Source organism: Triticum aestivum, chromosome 5A (genome assembly GCF_018294505.1).
Source record: "Triticum aestivum cultivar Chinese Spring chromosome 5A, IWGSC CS RefSeq v2.1, whole genome shotgun sequence".
Lineage (NCBI taxonomy): Eukaryota > Viridiplantae > Streptophyta > Magnoliopsida > Poales > Poaceae > Triticum > Triticum aestivum.
Genome location: NC_057806.1, coordinates 504,073,683 through 504,097,292, shown reverse-complemented (window position 1 = coordinate 504,097,292; position 23,610 = coordinate 504,073,683). Strand labels below are relative to the sequence as shown.

The 23,610-nt window shown below is 49.6% G+C and overlaps 1 protein-coding gene and 2 pseudogenes across 1 annotated transcript; 1 reads left to right on the top strand and 2 right to left on the bottom strand.

Moving 5' to 3' along the window:
* Positions 1-1,314: 1,314 nt before the first annotated feature.
* LOC123107399 (non-lysosomal glucosylceramidase-like) lies at positions 1,315-9,725 on the top strand (annotated as a pseudogene).
* Positions 9,726-13,872: 4,147 nt separating this feature from the next.
* On the bottom strand, positions 13,873-14,620 carry LOC123107398 (uncharacterized). Its single transcript, XM_044529385.1, has one exon. It carries the CDS (start codon positions 14,517-14,519, stop codon positions 13,968-13,970), a length of 552 nt encoding a protein of 183 aa, XP_044385320.1. The 5' UTR covers positions 14,520-14,620; the 3' UTR covers positions 13,873-13,967.
* A 6,337-nt stretch (positions 14,621-20,957) lies between these two features.
* Positions 20,958-21,767, bottom strand: LOC123107397 (uncharacterized; annotated as a pseudogene).
* Between the last annotated feature and the right edge of the window lie 1,843 nt (positions 21,768-23,610).

Here is a 23,610-nt window from a genome sequence, read left to right as displayed (position 1 = left end):
TGGTCCGCCTCGGAGACCAATAGCAGCGGGTTAACGCAAATGGCAATCAGGTTTGGAAACCTCGTACATAATGGGGCTCCACCCACCCAAGAATCAAGCCAAAACATCGCTCCCTCGCCATTGAAAACAAAGAATGAAAGCCCCAGGCGAATCTCATGTTTGATCTTCTGGATGGACTTTCAAAACTGGGAACCCTCCGAGCGTGAACACGCAAGGAACGGCAAGCCCCGAAAGTATTTTGCCTCTATAAGCTGTAGCCAAAGGACCCCCCCTCCCCTCGAATGATCCGCCAAACCCACCTAAGCACGAGTGCTATATTCATGCGACAGGAAAGCAAGAATGCCTAGCCTCCCAGGTCCTTTGGCAAGGAGATGTCTGCCCACTTCACCATGTGGTATTTTTGTCGGTCGTTCATCGCTTGCCAAAAGAACCGAGAGGGTACTCCATTGTGTCCAAGGATTTTCACCAGTTAGGGCTTCATTGCCCTCATTTTAAGCTCCTTTTGGAAAAGGCAAGACAGGACATTGCAAATATTTAGCAATAACTATGCAGGTGGAGCCAAACAAAGTAGATCTGCAATCTTCAGCAGGTTGAGGTCAGATGTTACATTATTTATGCATCTACAAGTTTTTCGTTGTACTACAGTGTTTTCAATGTCAATGAGCACATGGGCAAGATGTTGATATGCAAACGTACGCTGCTACCAAGACGTTACCCCAACTCAAGTTGCAAAACAGCATCTCTAGCCTCATTGTTTTGTTTTAAAAGGACGAGCTTCTTGGTTAGCTGTCGACATCATGAATACATTACATTTTAGAGCTAGAGGTTGCTTTCTGCATCGGATTTATATCTTGAAGACTTGATGTAACAAACCTGCATGCTCTTGTAGAGGCTCACCTGCAAAAAGAAGGAGGGGGGGGGGGGGGGGGGGGGGGTGATTGGCGAAGCGATTAATTTCAACAGTCCCATTGGCAAAGCTAACATAACGTCTTTGTCCTGCTAGCTATCCGTTTGCTTTTGAGCATCCACTTTACATATTGCTACCATACAAGGATCCAACTCCTTTATACTCATATGGCTAAGACAATAAAAGGCTACCCAACAAATAACAATTGACTGCGAGGTTTTTGATTGGCAGCCTCAATGGCTAGTGTCCTTGGCACTAATCTGTGCCCATGTGACTTCTTATCATTAACAAAAGGGGGCAAAAAGGACAGTTCAACCATCCTGACGCACAAGGATAAAAAATAAATTTGTTGTTTTGTAGGACAATAAGACCTCGTGTTGGGCATTGCGTTGAGTAACTGAGTCCTATAAGGACAAGCCGAGGATCTCCTGAAGGAGCCAAGCAACCAATGCAGATGCAGCTGGTGTGGTAGAGTGGAAGCATTCAGATCCAGGTACTGCTGGCCTTCTCCCTTGGTTAGTCCTCTACCTCTGTATGGTTTCTTGCATTGGCGCTTGAAAGTTGGATGCAGGAAGACATGAGTTTTAGTGCCGGGATATTTCTGCAACTGAATCTAGCAATGACTGTGTTTTTCCACATCTTTCTTCGTTTTTCTTTCTGAAATAAAGGGCTATGAAACTTGCATTGATGATTTGCACAAGGGGTGGATACAGTGGTCATCATCTGTTCCATAATGATGTTCCAATAAACATGTCACATTAAACAAAGATGTGATGTCCCTAGAAAAGCTTAATAAAGAGAGGGACAGCAATAATGCGGATGATGGAGACAAAAGGAGTAGCGAGGAAAATGGAATTTTTCCAGGAAACATGGGGTCCGTCCAACCCATAGATTTTTGCGTTGCGTCGCCAGCGCTTCATTTTCATTTTCTTTTCTGTCTTATAAGTGGAGATCGTTATACTCGATCGCGACTCAGCTCCTTTTTCCAAGAACTGTTTGTGGCTCTCTCCTTATAAGTTCTAACCATGCATATGTCTGTTGCCTACACATCCAAATAGCTGATCTGCTTCAACCCAAACGGTGTCTGTACTGTAACCAAGATGGGAAGTGCAGGTTTAGAGCAAACAAAGGTGAGGGCAAGCTTTTTTGGATCAAGGCTTTTTTCTAGAAATGCTTCTGTCCGTACTGTCTGTGCCTTTATCAGCAAACTAAACTGGCACTAATGGGTTCTGTATTTTTTTCCACTTTAGGCACGCTTGCACATCAATTGTGCACAACCAGCGACAAGAACCTGGCAGAGGAAATTTGATGATGAAGGCAAGAAGATCGAACAGTTTAGCATGACCATGAATGACATGATATCAATCGTACGTATTTGAACATACTTTATAGCTCCGAGGTTTCTGTTTTGAGCATATTCTGAAGAATATGAAAGGTTCAAAATTATCAAAATGGTAGAGTATTTTAAACATGACTAGCTCATTCGTTTCAAAAGAAGGCGATGCAAAAAAAAAAGGTTCAAAATTATCAAATACAATACTCTGTTTTGAGAACTCTCCCATACTGTTCACTTTGCAAGACCTGATGGCATTTGGCAATGATACATGCTGCATATGGCTTGCTCAGCCATGCCAGCAAGCAACTGACGACAGATGAAACAACACTGTTGTTTGCTTTGAGCAACGGGTACTACATATGTTATTCCTCTGTGAACTTAATACTAAACAAATTCTTGTTGGTGGTCTTTCAGATACCTCTGATTCTCAAGGGACTGATGGTAAATGCCGATCAAATGGGAAAAGGCGGGGTGAGTGCTGAACATATATAAATATACCATTGACTAAATTTAATCTGCCTTGTCATGGAACTTAACGAAAATTTCTTCATTTTTGCGAAGGATATACAATATGACCCATTCAGGAAATGGATGGACAACTGCTACCGTGGCCTACCCATTGGTGGCCTTGGGTAAGTTTCTGCCTTTTCTTTGCAGAATCTGAATTAGCTAAGTTCACTGCCAATCAGGTACATATAGGCTTTTTTATGACCTTGAAACTTGCCATGGTGGTTTTTTTTCTTCTTTTTTTCCGAAAAGGAGGAATACCCCCAACCTCTGCATCAAGCGATGCACACAGCCATTTATTTAATCAAATGTAGTGTCAAAATACGAGTACCATCTCAAGTACGAAAACAAAAGCGAAAAAAGTAGAAAAGTCGCCACAACCGGCAAAAATAGGACACAATGACTAAACACCTATCCTATTGCTGGACCGCCATCCAAGCCGGCAAAAGTCTAGGCTTTTTTATCACCTTCAAACTCGCCATGGCGGTTTTTAACCCAAACATGTTCTCTATATCTGATTGACTCTAGATGCTACATGCCTGTTCTCAAAACACATCCTCTTATCAGTGCAGGAAGCATTGGGAGAAGCTACAGAGGATACTTTCAGCATTTTCAGATATTCCCAGCGTTATATGAAGAAAAACCTATCCTTGCAAACCAATTTTCAGTAACTATACTTAACTCTTCCATTTCCCAATTGGCAATTCCTAGTGTCACTCTTATAATAAGTCTTAACTGTAAAGAACTTGTAAATGATTGCCACTACTCACTTGTCTAGGCGTTCGTCTCGCGTCCCAACGGAAAGAGCTACTCGACGGTGTTGTCTGCGCCGACTGCTGATGCCCTCAAGTAAGCTGTGGATCTCGACAAGGTTATTTCTGCCCATTCAGATAGAGCAGAGATATCATTCATTGTGCATACTTGCAGGGGAGTCGATAAGGCCACTATTGGATCTTGGGACTGGAAGCTTAAGGAGAAAAACTGTACTTATCATGCCTTGTTTCCAAGATCTTGGACAGTTTATGATGGTAAATTCCAAGATTTTGTATGCTCTCTTATGTTTTACTTTACCTGATAGATACATGTACTAACTGAAGATTTCTGTGGTACACCATGTATACTAATTGCCATGTAGGTGAGCCTGACCCTGAAATCAAGATCACCTGCCGTCAGATATCGCCGATCATCCCTCACAACTACAAGGAGAGCAGCTTCCCTGTTGCAGTTTTCACTTTTACGGTACATTTTCTTCTTCAGCAACTTAATCCAATAACACCACATGTACTTTCCATGTTGCAGCTCAGCACTTAGTTATGATTGATTTGTCTTGCTGCAGGTGCAAAATTCTGGGAGAACACCTGCAGATGTAACATTGCTCTTCACATGGGCTGTAAGTGCAATAAGCCAACACGTTGCCATTTTATCACGAAGATTAGAAAAAAAAACACCTTATTAGTGAGTGAAGACCTAATATCTATTTGTTCATCCTCTAGAATTCAGTTGGTGGGAGATCAGAGCTGACTGGAAATCACACCAACTCCAAGATGATGTAATGAGCGTCAAATTATTTTTGATTTTCCGCACACTTTGTGTTTCATGCCATGCATGCAGCAGCAATCTAATCTCTCTGACTGACGACCTTAATTATTGGTTGTTGCCATTCTGTTTTTTGTTCTTGCACAGAGAGCGTGATGGTGTCGCAACTCCATCCACTGCCTGTGGGATGGAGACTCGCCGTTAGTTCTCCCCGCGGCCATCCGCTCTCATGTGGATGGCTTCTATCGAGCCTTATTTACCCCCACCCAGCGCGGTGGGGCTAGTCTCACCCCCGACATTTGGTCGGGCGCGCACGTAGTCTCGGATGAAGCCAATGCGGCTTTGGTTGCCCCCTTTAGCGAGGACGAGGTCCTCGCTGCCATTAAGGGGATGAACCCCTCCTCGGCCCCGGGACCGGACGGTCTACCAGTGTCTTTCTTCAAGACGTTCTGGCCTACCATCAAGCTTGAGGTCATGGCTCTCTTTGAGGAATTCTACTCGGGCTCCATGGACCTGGGGCACCTTAATTATGGGGTTGTGACCCTCATCCCCAAGGTCCCGGGCGCCTCCGATATTCGCCAGTTCCGCCCCATCACAGTGCTTAATGTGATTTTTCGAATCCTGGCTAAAGGGTACGCCAATAGGGTGACCCTCCTTGCGGACTCAATCACCCACCCGAACCAATCCGCCTTCATTCAAGGCCGATTTATCCTGGATGGGGTGTTGGTGTTCCACGAAGTCCTCCACGAGGTCCGCCTGAAGCGCCATAGGGCGGTCTTTCTTAAGCTGGACTTCCACAAAGCCTACGACACGGTGCACTGGCCGTTCCTGAGGGAGGTCCTGCTCCGCAAGGGCTTCGATGACCGTTGGGTGACCCGCGTCATGCAACTCGTCTCCTGTGGTCGGACTGCGGTGAACATCAACGGCGACATTGGGCCCTTCTTCCCTACCCTTTGCGGGGTCCGGCAGGGAGATCCCTTCTCGCCGTTCTTGTTCAACATGGTCGTGGATGCCCTGGCCGCCATCTTGGATAAGGCCACGGCTGCTGGGCATATTCGAGGCCTTGTCCCGCACCTTGTTGGAGGGGGAGGTGTTTCCCTTCTCCAATACGCGGATGACACCATTATTATGGTCGAGGGTTCCGCCCTAGAGATCTCCAACTTGAAGTTCCTTCTTCTGTGCTTCCAACAAATGTCGGGCCTCACCATCAACTTTGATAAGAGCGAAGTGATGGTACTCGGTTACCCCTCAGAGGACGCACAGTCCATTGCCGACCGGCTTAACTGTCGGCTGGGTTCTTTCCCCATGACCTATCTGGGGATCCCCATTAGTGACACGCGCCTCACCGTGGCGGACCTCCGCCCCACGGTGACCCGTATGCAACATCGCGTAGAGCCCTGGAAAGGGCGTTGGCTGTCGAAGGCGGCGCGCGTGATCCTTATCAACTCCTCGCTAGCTAGCCTCCTGTGGTTCCTCATGAGCTTCTATAGCCTTCATGAAACGCTCCATCAGGAGGTCGCCAAATACCAGTCCAGATTCTTCTGGGCTGGGGAGGAGGGCAAGCAGAAATACCGCATGGTTAGCTGGCCAGATATCTGCAAACCCAAGGACCAGGGCGGGCTTGGGATTCTGTCCTCTCGGCGCATGAACATCGCCCTCTTGACCCGCTGGCTCTGGCGCATTGCCAATGGGGATGGAGGCCTCTGGCTCACTATCATCCAGAACAAGTACCTGCGTGGACAGCCACTCGCGTTCTGCCAACGCTCTGGCGGTTCCCAGTTTTGGCAGGCCGTCGTCCAGCTGCTGCCGGTCTTGCGTATAGGCACATCCATCTCGGTGGGCACTGGAGCCTCGACCTTGTTCTGGCTGGATAGATGGCTCGGAGATGCCCCTCTAGCCGCCCGGTTCCCCATCCTATTCGACATTGTAGTTGACCCTCGGGTCTCAGTCGAGGCGGCCCTTATTGACTTAGGGCGCCTCGCGTTCCGCCGCCCTTTTGGCCCCACTGAGGTGGCTGCCTGGGATATCCTCCTTCAGGACATCGCCCTCTTACCTATGGACGTGGCCGACTCTCCGGACGCCATCTCCTGGCGCCTAGATCCCTTCGGCTGCTTCTCCACTAAATCCCTCTACGCGGCTATTGCCCCCTCGTCAGCCTCGGAGCCCTTCGGTTTGATCTGGGACATCCGCCTCCCCCTAAAGATTCGGATCTTTCTTTGGCAATGGATCCGCGGCCGCCTCTCGACCGGCGTTGAGGTTCTTAAGCGCCATGGTCCTGGCAATGGAATGTGCCCCCTGTGTGGCACGGTAGAGGACGCTAATCACATCTTCTTCTCTTGCTACACGGCACAGTTCCTTTGGTCCTGTTTCCGCGAAACGGTGACAGTGGTGCAACACCAACTTCCCTGACTTGCTTGCGGAAATTCAAGCCTCCCCCCCTCGCTACAGACATATTAGATGGCTGTGCGTCGGGGTTCTCGCCTGGACGCTGTGGACGGTTCGCAATAAGCTTGTCATTCAGAAGGTGCCCCTTCGGCGTGCTACTGACTCCATCTTTAAAATGTGTGGTTACTTGCAGCTCTGGCGGCCGCTTAGCCGCCCTCAGGACCGGGACGCCATCAACAGACTCCTCACCGACCTCCGTTCGTTGGCCTTCCGCCTGGCGCCTCCGCTCCCGCCGCCACCCCCGGAGCCCGACTAGAGGATGTTTCCCTCCTGGCGCGTGTGCCTTTTTGTGTGTGTGTGTTGGGCTTGTTGAGCTGTGCCCTCAGCCGTAACCCTTGATGCTTGCTTTTGTTTGGACTCTGTGTGCGTGTGGACTTTGTGTGTGGACCTGTTGGATGTTGGCTTTGGCATTGGCTTTATATGTAAAGCGGGGCGTGAGCCTTTTTCGGTAAACATTTCGTCTTGCAAAACCTGAAATGATACAGATGAACTGCAAGCGTAACAGGAAACTTGGGATGGCTGGCACCAAATGATGTAGGACTGCGGATGGGACCCGCTGGTGACGTTCGCCATTGCGGCTCAAGAAACGGAGGACGTTCGCGTCACGGACTGCCCTTTCTTCACGATGGGATCGTCGGAGTCAAGCGACTTCACGGCCAAGGACATGTGGCAGGAGATCAAACAACATGGTTCCCTCAGCGAAACCCGCACCGGCAAAGAGCCGAGGGTGTTGAAGCCCGGATCATCCATCGGAGCGGCCGTCGCTGCGGCCACGACGGTGCCGGCAGGGGGGAGCCGCGTGGTGTCGTTTGCTCTGTCGTGGTCGTGCCCCGAGGTGAAGTTCACAGACGGGAAAACGTATCACAGGTGATCTAAACGATCTTATATTTCTTTACAGAGGTAGTAGCTGTTTGTTTTTCATTGTGATAACTGACAAGCTTTTTGGAGCAGGAGGTACACCAAGTTCTGTGGCTTGGATCGAGATGCTGCTGCAGAGAGCTTGGCTCATGATGCTCTTCTTGGTAAGCTAGCCCTGGTGATTGTTTTGTTGGACACACAGGGGCCGGAGAAACGAAACGACATTGGTTTTGATTCTGATGATGCTCATTTGATATTCCTTCCTTCCTTGTGTGAGTGTAGAACACATGGAGTGGGAGTCGAAAATCCAAGAGTGGCAGACGCCTATTCTGCAGGACAAAAGGCTGCCCGAATGGTATCCGGTTGCATTGTTCAACGAACTCTACTATCTGATCGCTGGAGGCACCATATGGACAGGTATCTCCATCACCATCAGCAAGTATATTATGATCTGCATGCCGTGCAGAATTGAATTCGATCGTACCACGGAGCTGAGAACAAATCTCTGGCAAATGTCGTCACAGATGGACGGCCTCCCAGGATGAGCGTTGCCTCATCAGGGACGGGCACCCAAGACCCATTCTCCCTCGACGTGTTCCGCCGCACAGACCTGCAAGGCAGTGGCACCCCGGTCCCGGTGGTGGACGGCGTCCTGGGCGAGATGACGTCCGTGACGGAGCGCCTGCGGTCGGCGGCGGCGTTCGGGGCGACGCTGCTCGGCGACGGCGAGGAGAACGTGGGGCAGTTCTTGTACCTGGAGTCGATGGAGTACCACATGTGGAACACCTACGACGTGCACTTCTACGCCTCCTTCGCGCTGCTCTCCCTCTTCCCGGAGATCGAGCTGAGCCTCCAGCGCGACTTCGCCCGCGCCGTCCTCCTCCACGACCCTCGTCCCATGCGCACCCTCAACGACGGCAAGACCGTGCCGCGCAAGGTCCTCGGCTCGGTGCCGCACGACGTCGGGCTCAACGACCCGTGGTTCGAGCTCAACGCCTACATGCTCCACGACCCGTCGCGCTGGAAGGACCTCAACCCCAAGTTCGTGATGCAGGTCTACCGGGCCGTCGTCGCCACGGGCAACGTCGCCTTCGCCAGGGCGGCGTGGCCGGCGGTGTACCTGGGCATGGCGTACATGGACCAGTTCGACCGGGACCAGGACGGCATGGTCGAGAACGAGGGCCGCCCCGACCAGACCTACGACCTGTGGTCCGTGTCCGGGGTCAGCGCCTACACCGGCGGGATCTGGGTCGCGGCGCTGCAGGCCGCCGCTGCCATGGCGCGCATCGTCGGCGACGGCGACGCCGAGCTCTACTTCCGTGCGCGGTACCGCATGGCGAGGCGCGTGTACGACGAGGAGCTCTGGAACGGCGCCTACTTCAGCTACGACAACAGCGGCGGCAAGACGAGCTCCTCCATCATGGCCGACCAGCTCGCCGGGCAGTGGTACGCTCGCGCGTGCGGCCTGGAGCCGGTGGTGGAGGAGGAGAAGGCCCGGAGCGCGCTGGGGACGGTGCTGGACTACAACGTCATGCGGGTGAAGGGCGGGACGGTCGGTGCGGTGAACGGGATGCGGCCGGACGGCGGCATCGACATGTCGTCGACGCAGTCCAAGGAGATATGGCCCGGCACGACCTACGCGGTGGCGGCCGCCATGATCCACGAGGGCATGCTGGAGGCCGGCTTCCGGACGGCCAAGGGCGCCCACGACGCCAGCTGGTCCAAGGACGGCTTCGGCTACGCGTTCCAGACGCCGGAGGCTTGGACGGCAGAGGGCGGCTACCGCGGGCTGCACTACATGCGGCCCCTCTCCATCTGGGCGATGCAATGGGCGCTGTCGCCGCCGGAGCTCCACAAGGACCTGGGGGTCGGGCCGGTGCCCTCGCCGGGGGACGCCTCAGTTGGACATGACAAGTTCGATAAGGTGGCGAGCATGCTGAGGTTGCCTGAGGAAGAGCAACACAAGGGATTCCTCCGGGCTCTCTACCAGATTCTCCGGCAGGTGGTGCTCCCGGCATCGGCATGACACCTCCAGCTCTGACATGCATGATGCTGGATTAATATTTTTTTTAGATTGAAGACACTAGGGCGTCCGGCTTTAATAAATTAATAAACATGACAACCATAATCAACACACACGAGCACGAAGGCTCTGGCCACAGACACGAAATCTAAAGGGTTCAGTGGTTAGAGGATTAATAAATTAGTTCGTTGATTTGACAGAAGTCCGTGCAAGACTGGCAGTGCTGTTGGATGCTCCTGAATATATAAGAGCATCTCCAACAGCCGCGTCAAACTAGCGCCACGCCGTAAAATTGCCCGTTTTAGCGCGCGCGTAATCGGTATAGTTGCTTCAGCCATATGTAGTTTAGCGCGCGGCATATGTAGTTTAGCGCGCGGGCCGAAACTCAATCGCGCGCCACTTATTTGCTGCGCTCGCTCGCAACTCCCACCCCCCATCCAGCCACGCCGCCGCCGCCGACCACGCCACCCGGCGACCATTTTGAATGCTTCCACGACCTATCCCCGCCCGCGGCGGCTTCTCCGGCCCCTCCTCTAGTCCCGCCGCCCCTCGCGCGCGTCCGTCCTCCGACGAACAGCGCCCGCACGCTCGCTGCCGCTCGGCGCCCGCAAGGTGTTCGACAAAACGCCTAGAAGGTATGTATTGCTCAAAAGCCATGAATTTCGTGCATGTTGATTGTAGTTTTTATAGCATAGTATTGAACATTGTAGATGAGTTCGTCGTATGATTCTTCTGAAGAAGAATTTGATATGGAAGAGGAGGAGGATCTTGCAATGATCCTATCTATGCATATCAATAAAAAATCGAAGCACTATGGTTTGGTTATGGGTCGGCAGGAAATTTGGAGGGATAGGATCGATGCCCACAACAGATTGATCAGGCATTATTTTACGGAGAATCCCACATACCCCGAGTCGTATTTTCGTCGTCGGTTTAGGATGAGCACCGAGTTGTTCAGGCGCATTGCAGAGAAACTAGCGAGCCATGACCGCTTTTTTCAGCAAAGAAGGAATGCAGCCGGAAAGCTCGGGCATAACACTTTTCAGAAGGTGACAGCCGCTTTGCGTATGTTGGCATACGGTATACCGGCTGATCTAGTTGATGATCACTTGGCTATGGGTGAGAGCCCAGCCATCATGTGTGTCAAGCGTTTCGCAGTCGGAATTGTGCAAGTGTTTGGCGAGGAGTATTTGAGATCTCCCAATGCTGAAGATGCCGCAAGGCTATTGGTGATGAACAAAGCTCGCGGCTTTCCTGGCATGCTTGGCTCAATAGATTGCATGCATTGGAGTTGGAAGAATTGTCCAAAGACATGGCATGGGCAATTCCACGGTCAAAAAAAGGGTTCTACTATAATCCTTGAAGCAGTGGACGATTAAGAGACTTGGATTTGGCATGCATTCTTTGGAATGCCTGGATCTTTGAATGACATCAATGTTGTCAACCGGTCACCACTGATGAATAAGATTGCAAATGGTGAGTTGCCACCGGTGCAGTTTATAGCAAATGGACGTACATACAACTATGGCTATTATCTAGCAGATGGCATCTATCCAAAGTGGCATACCTTTGTCAAGCCGTTGAAAAAGCCAGAAGGTAAGAAAAATCTTGATTTCCATAATGCTCACGCGGCGGCTAGAAAAGATGTGGAGAGAGCTTTTGGGATTTTGCAAGCCCAATTTTCTATTGTAAAAGGACCGGCTAGATTTTGGGACTAGAAAATGCTTTGGTACATCATGCACGCTTGTGTGATCATGCATAACATGATCATCGAGAATGAGCGTGGCCAAGATGTAGATTACTCTCAGTATGAGCTCTTGGGACACCCCGTGCGAGTGCGACGGAGGGCTGAAAGGGTGGCCCGTTTTGTTGCCTCCTATCATGCCATTCGACGTCCCGCAGCGCATAATGATCTTCAGAAGGATCTCATTAGGGAGTGATGGGCATGGAATGGACGACAAAGAGCATCATGATTTGTGCTTTCGATATTGTATTGTTGAACTATTTGTTGTGTTTATTGCGCTATTTGTTGTATTGAACGATAAACTATTTGTTTGAGTTGTAATAAAAAAATTGAACTATTTATTTTGATTTATTTTTGTTTGTGTTTGATCTTTTTGCTTCTGTTCTGGAATGCATATGTTGTTTGTGCGAGAGTCGCGCGCGCTGCTGGAGCGGCGCGCGCTGCTTTTTAGCGCGGCTGCTGGAGCCAGCGCTGCGCGCCGCGTCAAATCAGGCGATGGGCGCGCAGCAAAGCAGTTTTTTGCGCGCGGCCGTTCGGCGCATCTCCAACAGGCGCGCTAAACAAGTGCCGCGGCGCAAATTTAGCCAGTTTAGCGAGCGCGCAACCCGGCGGGTGGCTCCAGCGGGCGCGCAATAACCGCGCGCGCGGTATAAGGAGTTGGACGTGCGGTCGGATTCGCTATCTCGCGCGGTGTATTTGGGGCGCCCGCTTCCGCGCAGGGCACACTCGAGCGCTCGCACTGCACTCTTTCTTCTCCGCCTCCTACGCCCCGCGCGCGCCGGCCCCGGCGAACTGCACCGCATGGACGCACGCACCGGCATGGGTGCACCTCCGGCCGCCATGGGCGAAATGTCTTTCGATGTGCCTCCTCGCACACATTCCCATGAAGATGCCGTTGAAGATCTTGCCAACACCGTTGGAGTTTCACGTGATGCGGTGCGCGATGAGGAGAGGGATGAAGATTCATCTTCGGAGGCGGAAGAATCGTCTTCCGAAGATGAGGACGAGGACGAAGACGAGGATAAGGAATGATGTGTCTTCCATTTGTGTATTGAACTTAATTTGCATTTTGAACTTGGTTGGATGAACTTTTCTTCATCAACTTGTTTGTGTGAAATTTTATATGTCATGTTCATTGCATTTTGAATGTTTCAACTTTATTTTATGTTTAAAATGTCATATATGCAATGTCCCGGCGAGTTGCGCGCGCTGCATTTAGCACGGCTGCTGGAGCCAGCGCTGCGCCGCGCCAAACCAGACGATGGGCACGCGGCAAAGCAATTTTTTACGCGCAGCGCGTTCGGCGCTTGTTGGAGATGCTCTAAGGGCAACATATATACGGCTTCGCCACACGTGCCTCCTTTTACTTTGGACATACAACCTTTTTTTCCTACTCCACTTCAGCTAAGAGCATCTCTAACAGGCACCCAAAAACAGAACCGCGTGCTAAAATCTAGGTTTTTTAGGCGCCGGACAGCTCCAGCGAAAGCTGTAAAATAGTGCACGTGCAAAAAATGATTGGACGCGCGCTAAAAAACGCTATCGAAAGCTACAAATTCGAGGCGCCGAATTGCGCGCGCTTCATAATTTACACTGCATGTTCTTTTGAGCGCGTGTTTTTTGGCATTTGTTAAAGCAACGTTGGGTCCGGCGTACTAAAAATATTATAGTGACACGATAAAATTATTTTAGGGCACGATATTTTTGTGCACCCGTTGAAGATGCTCTAATGCAAGTCGCCTGAAATTTACATTTGTATATTCCCGAGGAAAGGAAGCAGCAGTAGCCGGAGCAGCATCCTCTGGATCGTGCGGGGGAGTAGGCTAGCTCTCTTATTTGAGAGTTAGAGATACTAGTCGCCATGGCAGCGGCATACTTAGAAGATGCAACTTATGTAAATTGTGAATTTTTTTGGTAAAATCTTTAGGGACTTGAAGGCCTTTTTTGGTTCATAGGATAGGATTATTATAGAAATAGGAATTTTGTAAGAAATGAGATGACATGTATCTCAAATCCTATGAATAAGAATAGGAAACGAGATGTCATTTGGTTGACACCAAAGGAATTTTTTCATTGAGTCTAGACTCATTTTTATTTTCCTATGAAATGTGAAGGATAGGAACCAATCCTAAATAGGAATAAAAATCTATTCCTATGAACCAAAGGGCTCTAAAGGAAAAAATCATATAAAAATCCTATCATCTAAAATTCCTATGAAATTCCTCCAAACCAAAGGAGGCTGAAGAGAAAGAAAACACAAAAATTTCTATGAAATTTCTCCAAACCAAAGAAGGCCGAAGAGAATTAAAGAAAACACAAGGGGGCAATGGAAGTGCCCCCATTTGTAGAAGTGATGCATATGTACCGTGGGTTTTCTAAGGCGCGGGGTGGTTGGGCGTAATGGGAGAGGGAGCTGGGGAGTGGTAGGCGAGGCCGAGGTATCTTGGATGTTGACAAAATTATTAAAATAATAAATGATAAAGAGGATCATTGTTTGTCAAGCCTCAACTCCTACCTGTTCATATTGATTTCTACAAAATTTTCTAATTTGTGGGCACCTAAAAAGAAGACAACTCGCTAGACCGAGGTACATGCATGTGCAAACAAGACCCTAAAATCCCTCGTTCAACCGCTGCCGGAACCTCCTAATGAACATATCGGCGGCCTGATCAATCTCCTCCTCCATATTGAACTCCAGCCCCTCAACTTCTCGGTTATTCCTGATCACATCCATGACTGAAGGCTCATCATCATCGTCTTGATCACATGAATAAAGTGGCACATCACCATTGTAAGCGTAACGACAGTTCTTGTGGTCGTCGTTGAAGAGGGGATGTAGTGTCCTGTCAGTATGGCAGCCACCATGACCATTCTCTTGGTTGAACACCGCCAAGTGATGAGAGAAATTGGCCGCCAAATCATCCTCATGGACGACGACCAGTCTCTTCTCGGCCGTGCGGAGAGTGAGATCCTTGTGGCAGTCAACTCTCTCCCAGTCGGCCATAATGAGCGCGTCGATCTTGTGAGAGACCACTGGTGCCGTGGCCATCCTGCGGCGCTGGAGCGAGGCGGGGATGAGGAGCCTGGCGGCGAGCACGCCGGTCTTGCTCTTGCACATCGCTGCTGCCTTCTTCACGAGCTCAGAAGCCTTCCCGATCTTCATCTTTGTTTGAGGTGGTCGAGCTGCTTAACGCGTAAGAAGGTGTGGTGCCTCGGGCTTGGAATGGGTTAGGTTACTGGGATACAGAGATGAGAGAAGCTTGCTTGAAATGAGGCATGGGCTTTGTCCCGAGGCTCCAATGGTGTATTTATAGTCGGAAGCTGAGCATGCAATTAACATTGCAACTAGCCTTGCTCATGTCCCGATCAAATTTTTGGTACCTCGCCTAATAAAGCATGTGAAAGCAGCTAGCATTAGAGAGGAAAAATTGACATGTGGAGTGAGCACTAAAAGGATGTTGACAGTGGACAATGGGAAAATATATATTCCATTAAGTCACAAAAGGCATCTGTCCCAGACTGCCAATATCTCTCCTTTAATCAGGTGGTAAAGCTAGCTGATTGATGGCTTAGAATAGTTTTGCCCAAAGCAAGCAGACCGGGCAGCTTTCCTTGCCGGTTTACGGCCGTGTGGTTCATGCTCAGAATTCCAAAGGTTGCAGCTATAGCGCGTCTCTGTTTTTCCCTTCTGTTCTCCGCTGCTTTGTGTGGGCGTGAGGCTATACGTGGGATCTGCTTAATTAGCTTTCCTTCTCCTCCGTGTGCTTTGCTACTCGCTCGTAGTACAAAGTAGAAGCAATCTCCGTGATAGATCGATGGGAGTTTTTTCTTCATTAAGTCAAAAGTCACAATACCATTATGGAGATGAAGACTTGGGACTTGGAATTACGCAGTCTCAGTTTCACACGGCACGTGCTTGCCGTGAGAGTGAGCGCACGGCACGTACGTAGCCTCGGTTTCTTTTCTTCAAACATGCATGCATATATAGAGCTTGGCGGGCGTGTTTGCTGTTCCCCCAACATGCGTCGTATACTTATTTGTTTTTTCGTTTTTCGTTAGCTGTGAATCTCTATTGTATTCTGTAGACCTCCATTTTCGGTTGGGTGTTGCTTTTATCCGGGGGTTGCTTTGTTTATAAAGCGGCGCACGAAGCCTTCTTGGGTAATAAAATAGAGTTTTTTGTTTTTGAATAAACCCGTGTATCATTACTCAACAATCCGAATACCTGCACCGACAAATGTGATGACTGCTAGAGAAACTAGGGAGTTGACAGATGTCCTGAAAATTATGCACGGGGACCCCAAGACAGAAAAGTACAAGGTCCATAGGGATCCCTGCATACACCCAAACTAATTGTAGAGAGATGATTTGGCAATACAATATTCATTGTATTGATTGGGTGCTGGTGCACGTATATATAAATACAGGTAGGCCTCGACCTGAACTATAGACAACCAGGAGGTGGGCTACAATATACGTAATACATGCAACACATATATACTCACCCCCCTCCCCTCGCGCAGTCGAAGCGTCACCAGAGATACAGAGACTGGACCAAAACTCCTCAGAGACGGAAGTAGGCAATCCCTTAGTCATCACATCAGCAAACTGTTGCATAGTCGGAACATGGAGAACCCAAACATGGCCAAGGGCAACCTGCTCTCGCGCGAAGTGAATATCGAACTCAATATGCTTCGTATGTCGATGGTGCACCGGGTTGACGAAGAAGTAGACCGCGCTGACGTTATCGCAGTAGACAAGAGTGGCCTTGTGAACAACACAAAGCAAGTCCTGGAGCAGCTGACAGATCCAAGAGCATTCGGCCACGGTGTTAGCCACGGCCCGATACTCTGCCTCGGTGCTGGAGCGGGAGACCGTGGGCTGTCACTTTGATGACCAAGAGATCAACGATGGCCCAAGGTAGACGCAATAGCCGGACGTAGAGCGCTGGGTGTCGGGGCAGCCTGCCCAGTCGGCGTCCGAGTAGGCGACGAGGTCGGTGGAGGCGGAGGCTGCCAAGGTGAGTCCCAAGGACGTGGTGCCGCGTATGTAATGGAGAATACACTTCACCAAGGTCCAATGAGAGTCACACGGTGAGTGCATGTCACTAGTAGAAAAAGGGTCAAATGTTCAGCTCATTAGTCCCGGTTTGTATTTGAGCCGGCACTAATGTGATCATTAGTGCCGGTTCCAACGGCTAGCTGGGCCGCTCTCATTAATACCGGTTCGTGGCGAACCTTTAGCACCGGTTCGTGCCACGAACTGGTATTAAAGTGAGTGGTGGCAGGATGTTGTCAGTCTGGGGCACCTCCAGCACCATTAGTACTGGTTCTGGCACGAACCGGTGCTAAAGGTCGTCCTATATCAATTCTTTGTCCACCCGCGATTGAGCTATCTCTGCTTTTCCCCTTTCCCCTCTCCTCTCTGTTCTTCCCCTCTACCTCGAGCTCATCTCACATTTTGCTCAAATTTTTTCAAGATTTGAAGGCCCCCATCCATTCAAGTGATCACAAAAGTAAGCAACTTTGTCCTTTCATCTCTCATTGCTAGATTAGATTTTGCAATGCTTTATATAGTCATTAATTTGTGGGTTTTAGTAATTTGGGAGGAATTATATGTGGTAGTTTATTTGATTTATATGCAATTTGAGCTCAAAATAACTCTTAGTTTGCATATGTAGGTGTGGTTTACTTATTGCCTTCCCGTCTCCGTCCTAACCACCATCGATCGTCTGCACCGTCCTGTCGTCGGCACCATCTTGTGGGGTGAGCCTCTTGTTCTTATTTTTTTATATAAAAAAATCACGTTTGTGTGATTTAGATATATAGTTACTTGTATAATTATCTTACCCGTATGTTGTTTGTTATTCATAGTGCCATGGTTTTGATATCCGTCCCCGTCGGCCCTCGTCCGGGTTAGGATTCGGATGTGGTATATTTTCTTTTATAACTATTTTGTTGCATTTCGTGTTTATGTCAAATTATGCCCATCAAGTTGACATAGATATTTTTATCTAGGAGGTATGTGAACCGGAAATTCCAACCGACCCTATTGTCGAGAGGTTAAATTTAGTTGAAAGAGAAAATGAGTATTTGAAAGAAAAATTGAAAAGAATTGAGGGGGAGAAGATGAAATTGGAGTTGCATGTTGCGGATGTCATCGATGATCACAAGATCAAGATGGAGAAATTGCGCTTGAAGATTAGAAAGATTAGAAAATATGCCATTGATAGTGAGGCTTGGTATCATTATGTTGTTGGATCAATTGTTACCTTAGTTGCGATGTTGATCGCATTTGTTGTTGCATTTAAATTCTTTAGCTAGAGAGTTATTTATATGTTTACTTTATGAGAATAAGTATTGTATGAACTTGTATTAATTTGGTCTATTTGGTGTTGTGTAATGAAGATGAGCTATCAATGGATGTACGATGACCAATGCTCTCCCCAGTTCGTTGAGCGCGTGCATACTTTTCTAATTGCAACTTAGGCAAACAAGCAGGCGGATGGTTTTGTGCCTTGTCCATGTGCTGACTGTAAGAATGATCACAATTACTCTAACTCAAGAACCATTCACGTCCACCTGTTTGAGTCCGGTTTCATGCCCCACTATATTGTTTGGACCAAGCACGGAAAAAGAGGGGTTATGATGGAAGAAGATGAAGAAGAATAGGACGACGATAGCTATTCTGGCCATGGGTTCCCTGAATACGATGATACAACAATGTGGGAAGAAGCTGAGCCGGCAATGCGGGAAGAAGCTGAACAAGAGGCATCAGATGAGCCAACTGATGATCTAGGTCGGGCCATTACTGATGCAGAGAGAAACTGCGCAAGTGAAAAGGAGAAAAAGAAGTTGCAGCGCATGTTATAGGATCACAAGAAATTGTTGTACCCGAATTGCGAAACTGACAATAAAAAGCTAGGCACCATACTAGAATTACTGCAATGGATGGCATAGAATGGTGTATCTGACAAGGCATTTGGAAAGTTGCTGATAAAGTTAAAGAAGATGCTTTCAAAGGACAACGAATTGCCCCAGAGTACGTACAAAGCAAAGAAGACTGTCTGCCCTCTAGGGTTAGAGGTGTAGAAGATACATGCATGCCCTAATGACTGCATCCTCAACCGCGGTGAGTACGCGGATTTGAACGCGTGCCTGGTATGCGGTGCATTGCACTATAAGATCAGCCGCGATGACCCTGATGATGTCGAGGGCGAGCGCCCCAGAAAGAAGATTCCTGCCAATGTGACGTGGTATGCTCCTATAATACCATGATTGAAATGTTTGTTCCTAAACAAAGAGCATGCCAAGGCGATGCGATGTCACAGAGAAGACCGTAAGAAAGACGGAAAGTTAAGAGTACCCCCTGACGGGTTGCAGTGGAGAAAAATAGAGAGAAAGTACAGGAAGGAGTTTGCAGGTGACACAAGGAACGTATGGTTTGATCTAAGCGCAGATGTCATTAATCCTTTTGGGGAGCAGTGCAGCAACCATACCACCTGGCCTGTGACTCTATGTTTGTATAACCTTCCTTCTTGGTTGTGCATGAAGCGGAAGTTCATTATGATTCAACCACAAGACTAGGAAATACATTTATACGTCAAGACTCCCCCCATGTGTGGCTCCCTCAGGCCTAAACGGGGACCGAACGTGGGCCGCACTTTAATTGCGTCAGCCGGGTCTTGAACTCAAGACCTCTTGGTTTCGATACCATATAGAAGTGCATGCTCTAGCCAATGCAACCAAAAGATCGATCTAATGAAAGAGACTAGTCAATACATTTATACGTCAATATAAGATCTGGCGGGCTTGTTGGTGGTGACGCGGGTCTAATCGGTTAGGTGGCGGTTGCTGCAGATTGTGCTGGAACGACCACTTGTGGCTCCACGACAACGGTTGTCACCAAGAGATCTTTAAGTAGTTCATCTCTCCAGATCCGATGGTTGACTTCGGCGGTAAGATGCAAACTACAGACGACAACTTGACACACAGGGATGGTTGCGCAGCGGTGGCGGTCACATATCGCATTTAGCTGTTGGGGTTGTGGAAAAGTGGTGGTGACAACACAAGTGACTGTGACGGTGGTGCTACTCATGCACCTCGTTGTCGAGCTCCGAGGTGAAAGCCTATATCTGAACCGAGTTGGTTATACCTGGCAATGACGATTTTTTTTAGGTCGTTACCTTGTTGAATCATTACTCGAATATGCTCAGACTATTTTTTCAGAGTGAAAACTTATATTCTGGCCTTGGTCGTTGGATCCGGCGAGGGTGGCGCTTGAGCGTCACTCCTTTCGTGAAAGTTTTGCTGTTGAACAATCTCTCCATTTGGTGTGATAAGATGGATGTGATTGCTTTGGGGCTATTTTCTTTTTTCCTCGTCTACATATAGCATAGTTTTTATCTTATATAACTTTCCTAGTTGTTGGCATGTTTTTGCGTGTGTGTTGGTGTTGGTTGTCTGCATTCTAGCTATGCAGAGGCCAAGTGTGTGCTCATCTTGTTTTGTATTCTCTTGATGTTTTATTTTGAGCCAATAATATCTACTCTTTGTCGGATAAAAGATTTGTAATCCAAACAATTTAGTTAAGCGTTTTTCTTTCCTTCAATGTGCGCCCGCACACACCAAATACACAATTTAGCATGTAGCTAAATATGTGTCAAAACTTCCAACTTGTGTTCATGAACTTAGGGAACCTTCCGATGAACATTTCGGCAGCCTGGTTGATATCCTTGTCCATGTTGAATCCCAACTCCTCAGCCCCCTGGCTTCTACTCATCACATCAATCACCAAGGACTCGTCTCCTCCGTCAAAATTTTCATCGCTGTTGTACTTGTCAGTGTAATAGCAACTAACTCCGTCGCTGAAAATGGGTTGGAATGTCCAGTTAGGGCAGCCACGAGCACCACCCTCCCCATCAATCGGTGCTAAATAGTGAGATAGATCCTCAACCATCCCAATACCCCTGGCTCTCGACCTTGTGGACCAAAGTCTTGTGGTTGTCCAGCTTGGCACTCTTCTCCAGGCCGGCCACAATAAGGGCGTCGATCCATTGAGAGATGGCGCAAACCGTGGCCATCCTGCGATGAAGCGAGGCAAGGACGAGGAGCCAGGCATTGGATATCGGGTACTCACGAAATGATCACTGCACTTTAAAAAGTAAAATAAAAAAAAATATAAGCCAAGTGTTCTCCATAGGGTACTCGGCAAATGGTCACACCATTAAAAAAAAGACATGTGAAAAGATAAGCCGAGTGTCCGTGGACAGTCGGCAAACAACGCCTGATGTAACGGGACCGTCAAACACATGGGTTAGCACATGTTTTCCTTCCAGAGATTTTTTTTTCTTTGCCAAGTGTCTTTTGCTTCCTTTCTCGGGCTTTTTCTCTATGCTGAGTGTTCTTTTTGGGGAGAAACTCGCGAAGACCGAATATTACCAAGTACCTTCTATTTGCCAAGTTTAATTTACACGATACTCGGCAAACATGTTGTATGTATGCCAAGTGCCTGTGGATTTACACCGCGACCCGCAAAGTACTCGGTGTAGATGGTTTTTCCTATAGAGGTGGGTACGGCTGAGGGATCTTGGATGTTAACAAAAGATTTCAAAAACAAATGATGATAAGGATAACTGTTTGTCAAGCCTCAACTCCCACTCATATTGATTTCTACAAAATTTTCTAATTTTTGGGCACCTAAAAAGAAGACAACACCCTAAGCCAAGGTACATGCATGTACAAACAAGACCCTAAAATCCCTCGTTCAGACGCTGCCGAAACCTCCTAATGAACATATCAGCAGCCTGGTCAATATCCTCCTCCATGTCGAACTCCAACCCCTCAGCTTCTTGGTTGCTCCTGATCACATCCACGACAGATGGCTCATCATCGTTGTCTTGATCACATGAATTAGCACATCATCATCCTTAGTGTAACGGCAGTTGTCGTGGTCGTTGTTGAAGAGGGGATGCAGTGTCCACTCAGCTGGGCAGCCACCATGACCATTCTCTTGGTTGAACACCGCCAAGTGATGAGAGAAATTGGCCTCAAAGTCACTCTCATGGACGATGATTGGTCTCTTCTCCATTGTGCGCAGCGCGAGAGCCTTGTGGCGGTCCACTCTCTCCCAGTCGGCCACAATAAGCGCGTCGATCTTGCGAGAGACCACGGCTGTTCTAGCCATCCCACGGCGCTGGAGCGAGGCAAGGATGAGGAGCCTTGCGGTCTTGCTCTTGCACATTGCTGCCGCCTTCTTCAAGAGCTCAGGAGCCTTCCCGATCTTCATCTTTGGTTCTGAGAGATGGTCGAGCTGGTTATGAAGGGAAATAAGTGGGATGCTAAGCTATGGTGCCTCAGGCTTGGAATCGGGTAGGTCACTGGGATACAGAGATGAGAGAAGCTGTCTTGAAATGAGGCATGGGCTTTGTCCTGAGGCTCCAATGGTGCACTTATAGTCGGAAGCTGAGCATGCAATTAACATTGCAACCACCATAGGTCATGTCAGGATCAAACTTTTGGTTCCTCGCGTGATAAAGCATGTGAAAGCAGCTAGCAATAGCATATACCAGAGAGAAAAAATAGGCATGTGGAGTGAGCACTATAAGAATGTTGACAGTGGAACTAAGCAAGGAACTTATGGGGAAGTATGTATTAATAAGTCACGAAAGGCACCTGTCCCAGGGCTAGGATTGGCCCTTTTGGGTTGGGGTACCAAACTGCCAATATCTCTCCTTTAATCAAGTGGTAAAGCTAGCTGATAGATGGCTTAGAATAATAAGCAGACCGGACAGCTTTCCTTGCCGGGTCTCCGGTCGTGTGATTCACGCTCGGAATTCCAAAGGTTGCAGCTACGCGTCTCTGATTTTCCTTCGTTTTCCCCGCTGCTTTGCGTTGCTGTACGTGAGATCTGCGTAGCTTTGCCTCTCCTCCGGCCGCTTTCCTGCTCGCTCGTCAACTAGCAGAAAGTAGAAGGGAGCAATCTCCGTGATAGATCTATATGGGAGCTTCCGTGTTTTTTCATGCTTTCGCAAGTCTCCAAACACCTTTATGGAGTTTTTGACTTGGCGTCCTGTGACAACAACCACATCAATTCTCATTTATACATGGCGTGGCCGCGTGGGTGTATATTTCCGGATTTTAACCGTGGGAAGATATTTTTGTTCTGCCGGGTGATACGTCTTGAGTGTTTGAATGGTGATGCTTGGCGCGCAAGGGGTGCTAATTATCTCAACCTTTAGAATCGGGTGATTTTATCCTTGGTCCACAATTTGATTATCACCCGATAACCACATTTCTGAAACCGCATCGCTCTCCAGGAGGGCGGCTCGGGTGACCTAACCCCGCCGCCGCCGCCACCCCCACCTGCTCTCTCCCCCCTCGCCGCCGTCGGGCGTCCCCGCCGGGCAAAGCCCGTGCGGCTGCCGGCGGCGGCGGGCCTTTCTCTCTGGTCGCGCGCGAAGGCCGACCCTGGACGATGGGGCGTGCATCGCGGAGCTACGCGCCAGCGCGGATATGGCCCTCCGGCCTCTTCTGCGGCGCGACGACACTGGATGCTGGGGCGGCAGCCCCAGGGAGCGGCGGCCTCCTCCTCTCTGTCTCCCTCGCGATGGAGGAGCGGCGGCTGACCGTTTTGGCGATGAATCGGGGCTTCTTTTGCTCGGATCTGGTGGGCGCGCACCGTCCGCGAGATGCGGCGGTGCTGGCCGTCCTGGGCCGTGTGGGTGGCACGGTGGCTGCGCGTGGTGGAGGCCCCGGCGGCTCTGGTTCGGCGGGTCGGCGGCAAGGGCCTGCCAGCGGCGCGCGGGGGCTGATGCGCCCGTCGTCGTCGGCAAGGCATGGTGGCGGCGGTGGTGTTGCGTGCCGGCCGGATTTCGCCTTTTGCCGGCCGGCGGCGCGGGTTTGGGGCCCGGCCCGGCATGCCTGCGGTCCCAGCTGTGGGTGGCGGCGGCGAGGTGGCTTCGCCGTGCCGGCTCCACGGCAACTCGGCGGGTTGACTGGGGCGGCGGCTAGCTTTCCGGTGTCGGCTTGTCTGTAGGCGGCCTGTTTCGACCTTGGGCCCTCTCCTCGTCGTCTGGTTGCTACCTTCGTCGAAGGTTCGGCCCTTCCCCGACTACAGTCCATCGCTCGTCTCACGCTCGGCAGCAGGCCCGAGCTCGTCTCGCGCCCGGTAGCAGGACTGACCAAGTCTCGTGCCCGACAGCAGGACCGACCTCGTCTCACGCCCGGCAGCAGGATCATGCTCGTCTTGCGCCC

What these genes read in the sequence shown, in the direction of transcription:
- LOC123107398 (XM_044529385.1), bottom strand. Translation starts at nt 14,519, where the DNA reads ATGAAGATCGGGAAGGCTTCTGAGCTCGTGAAGAAGGCAGCAGCGATG.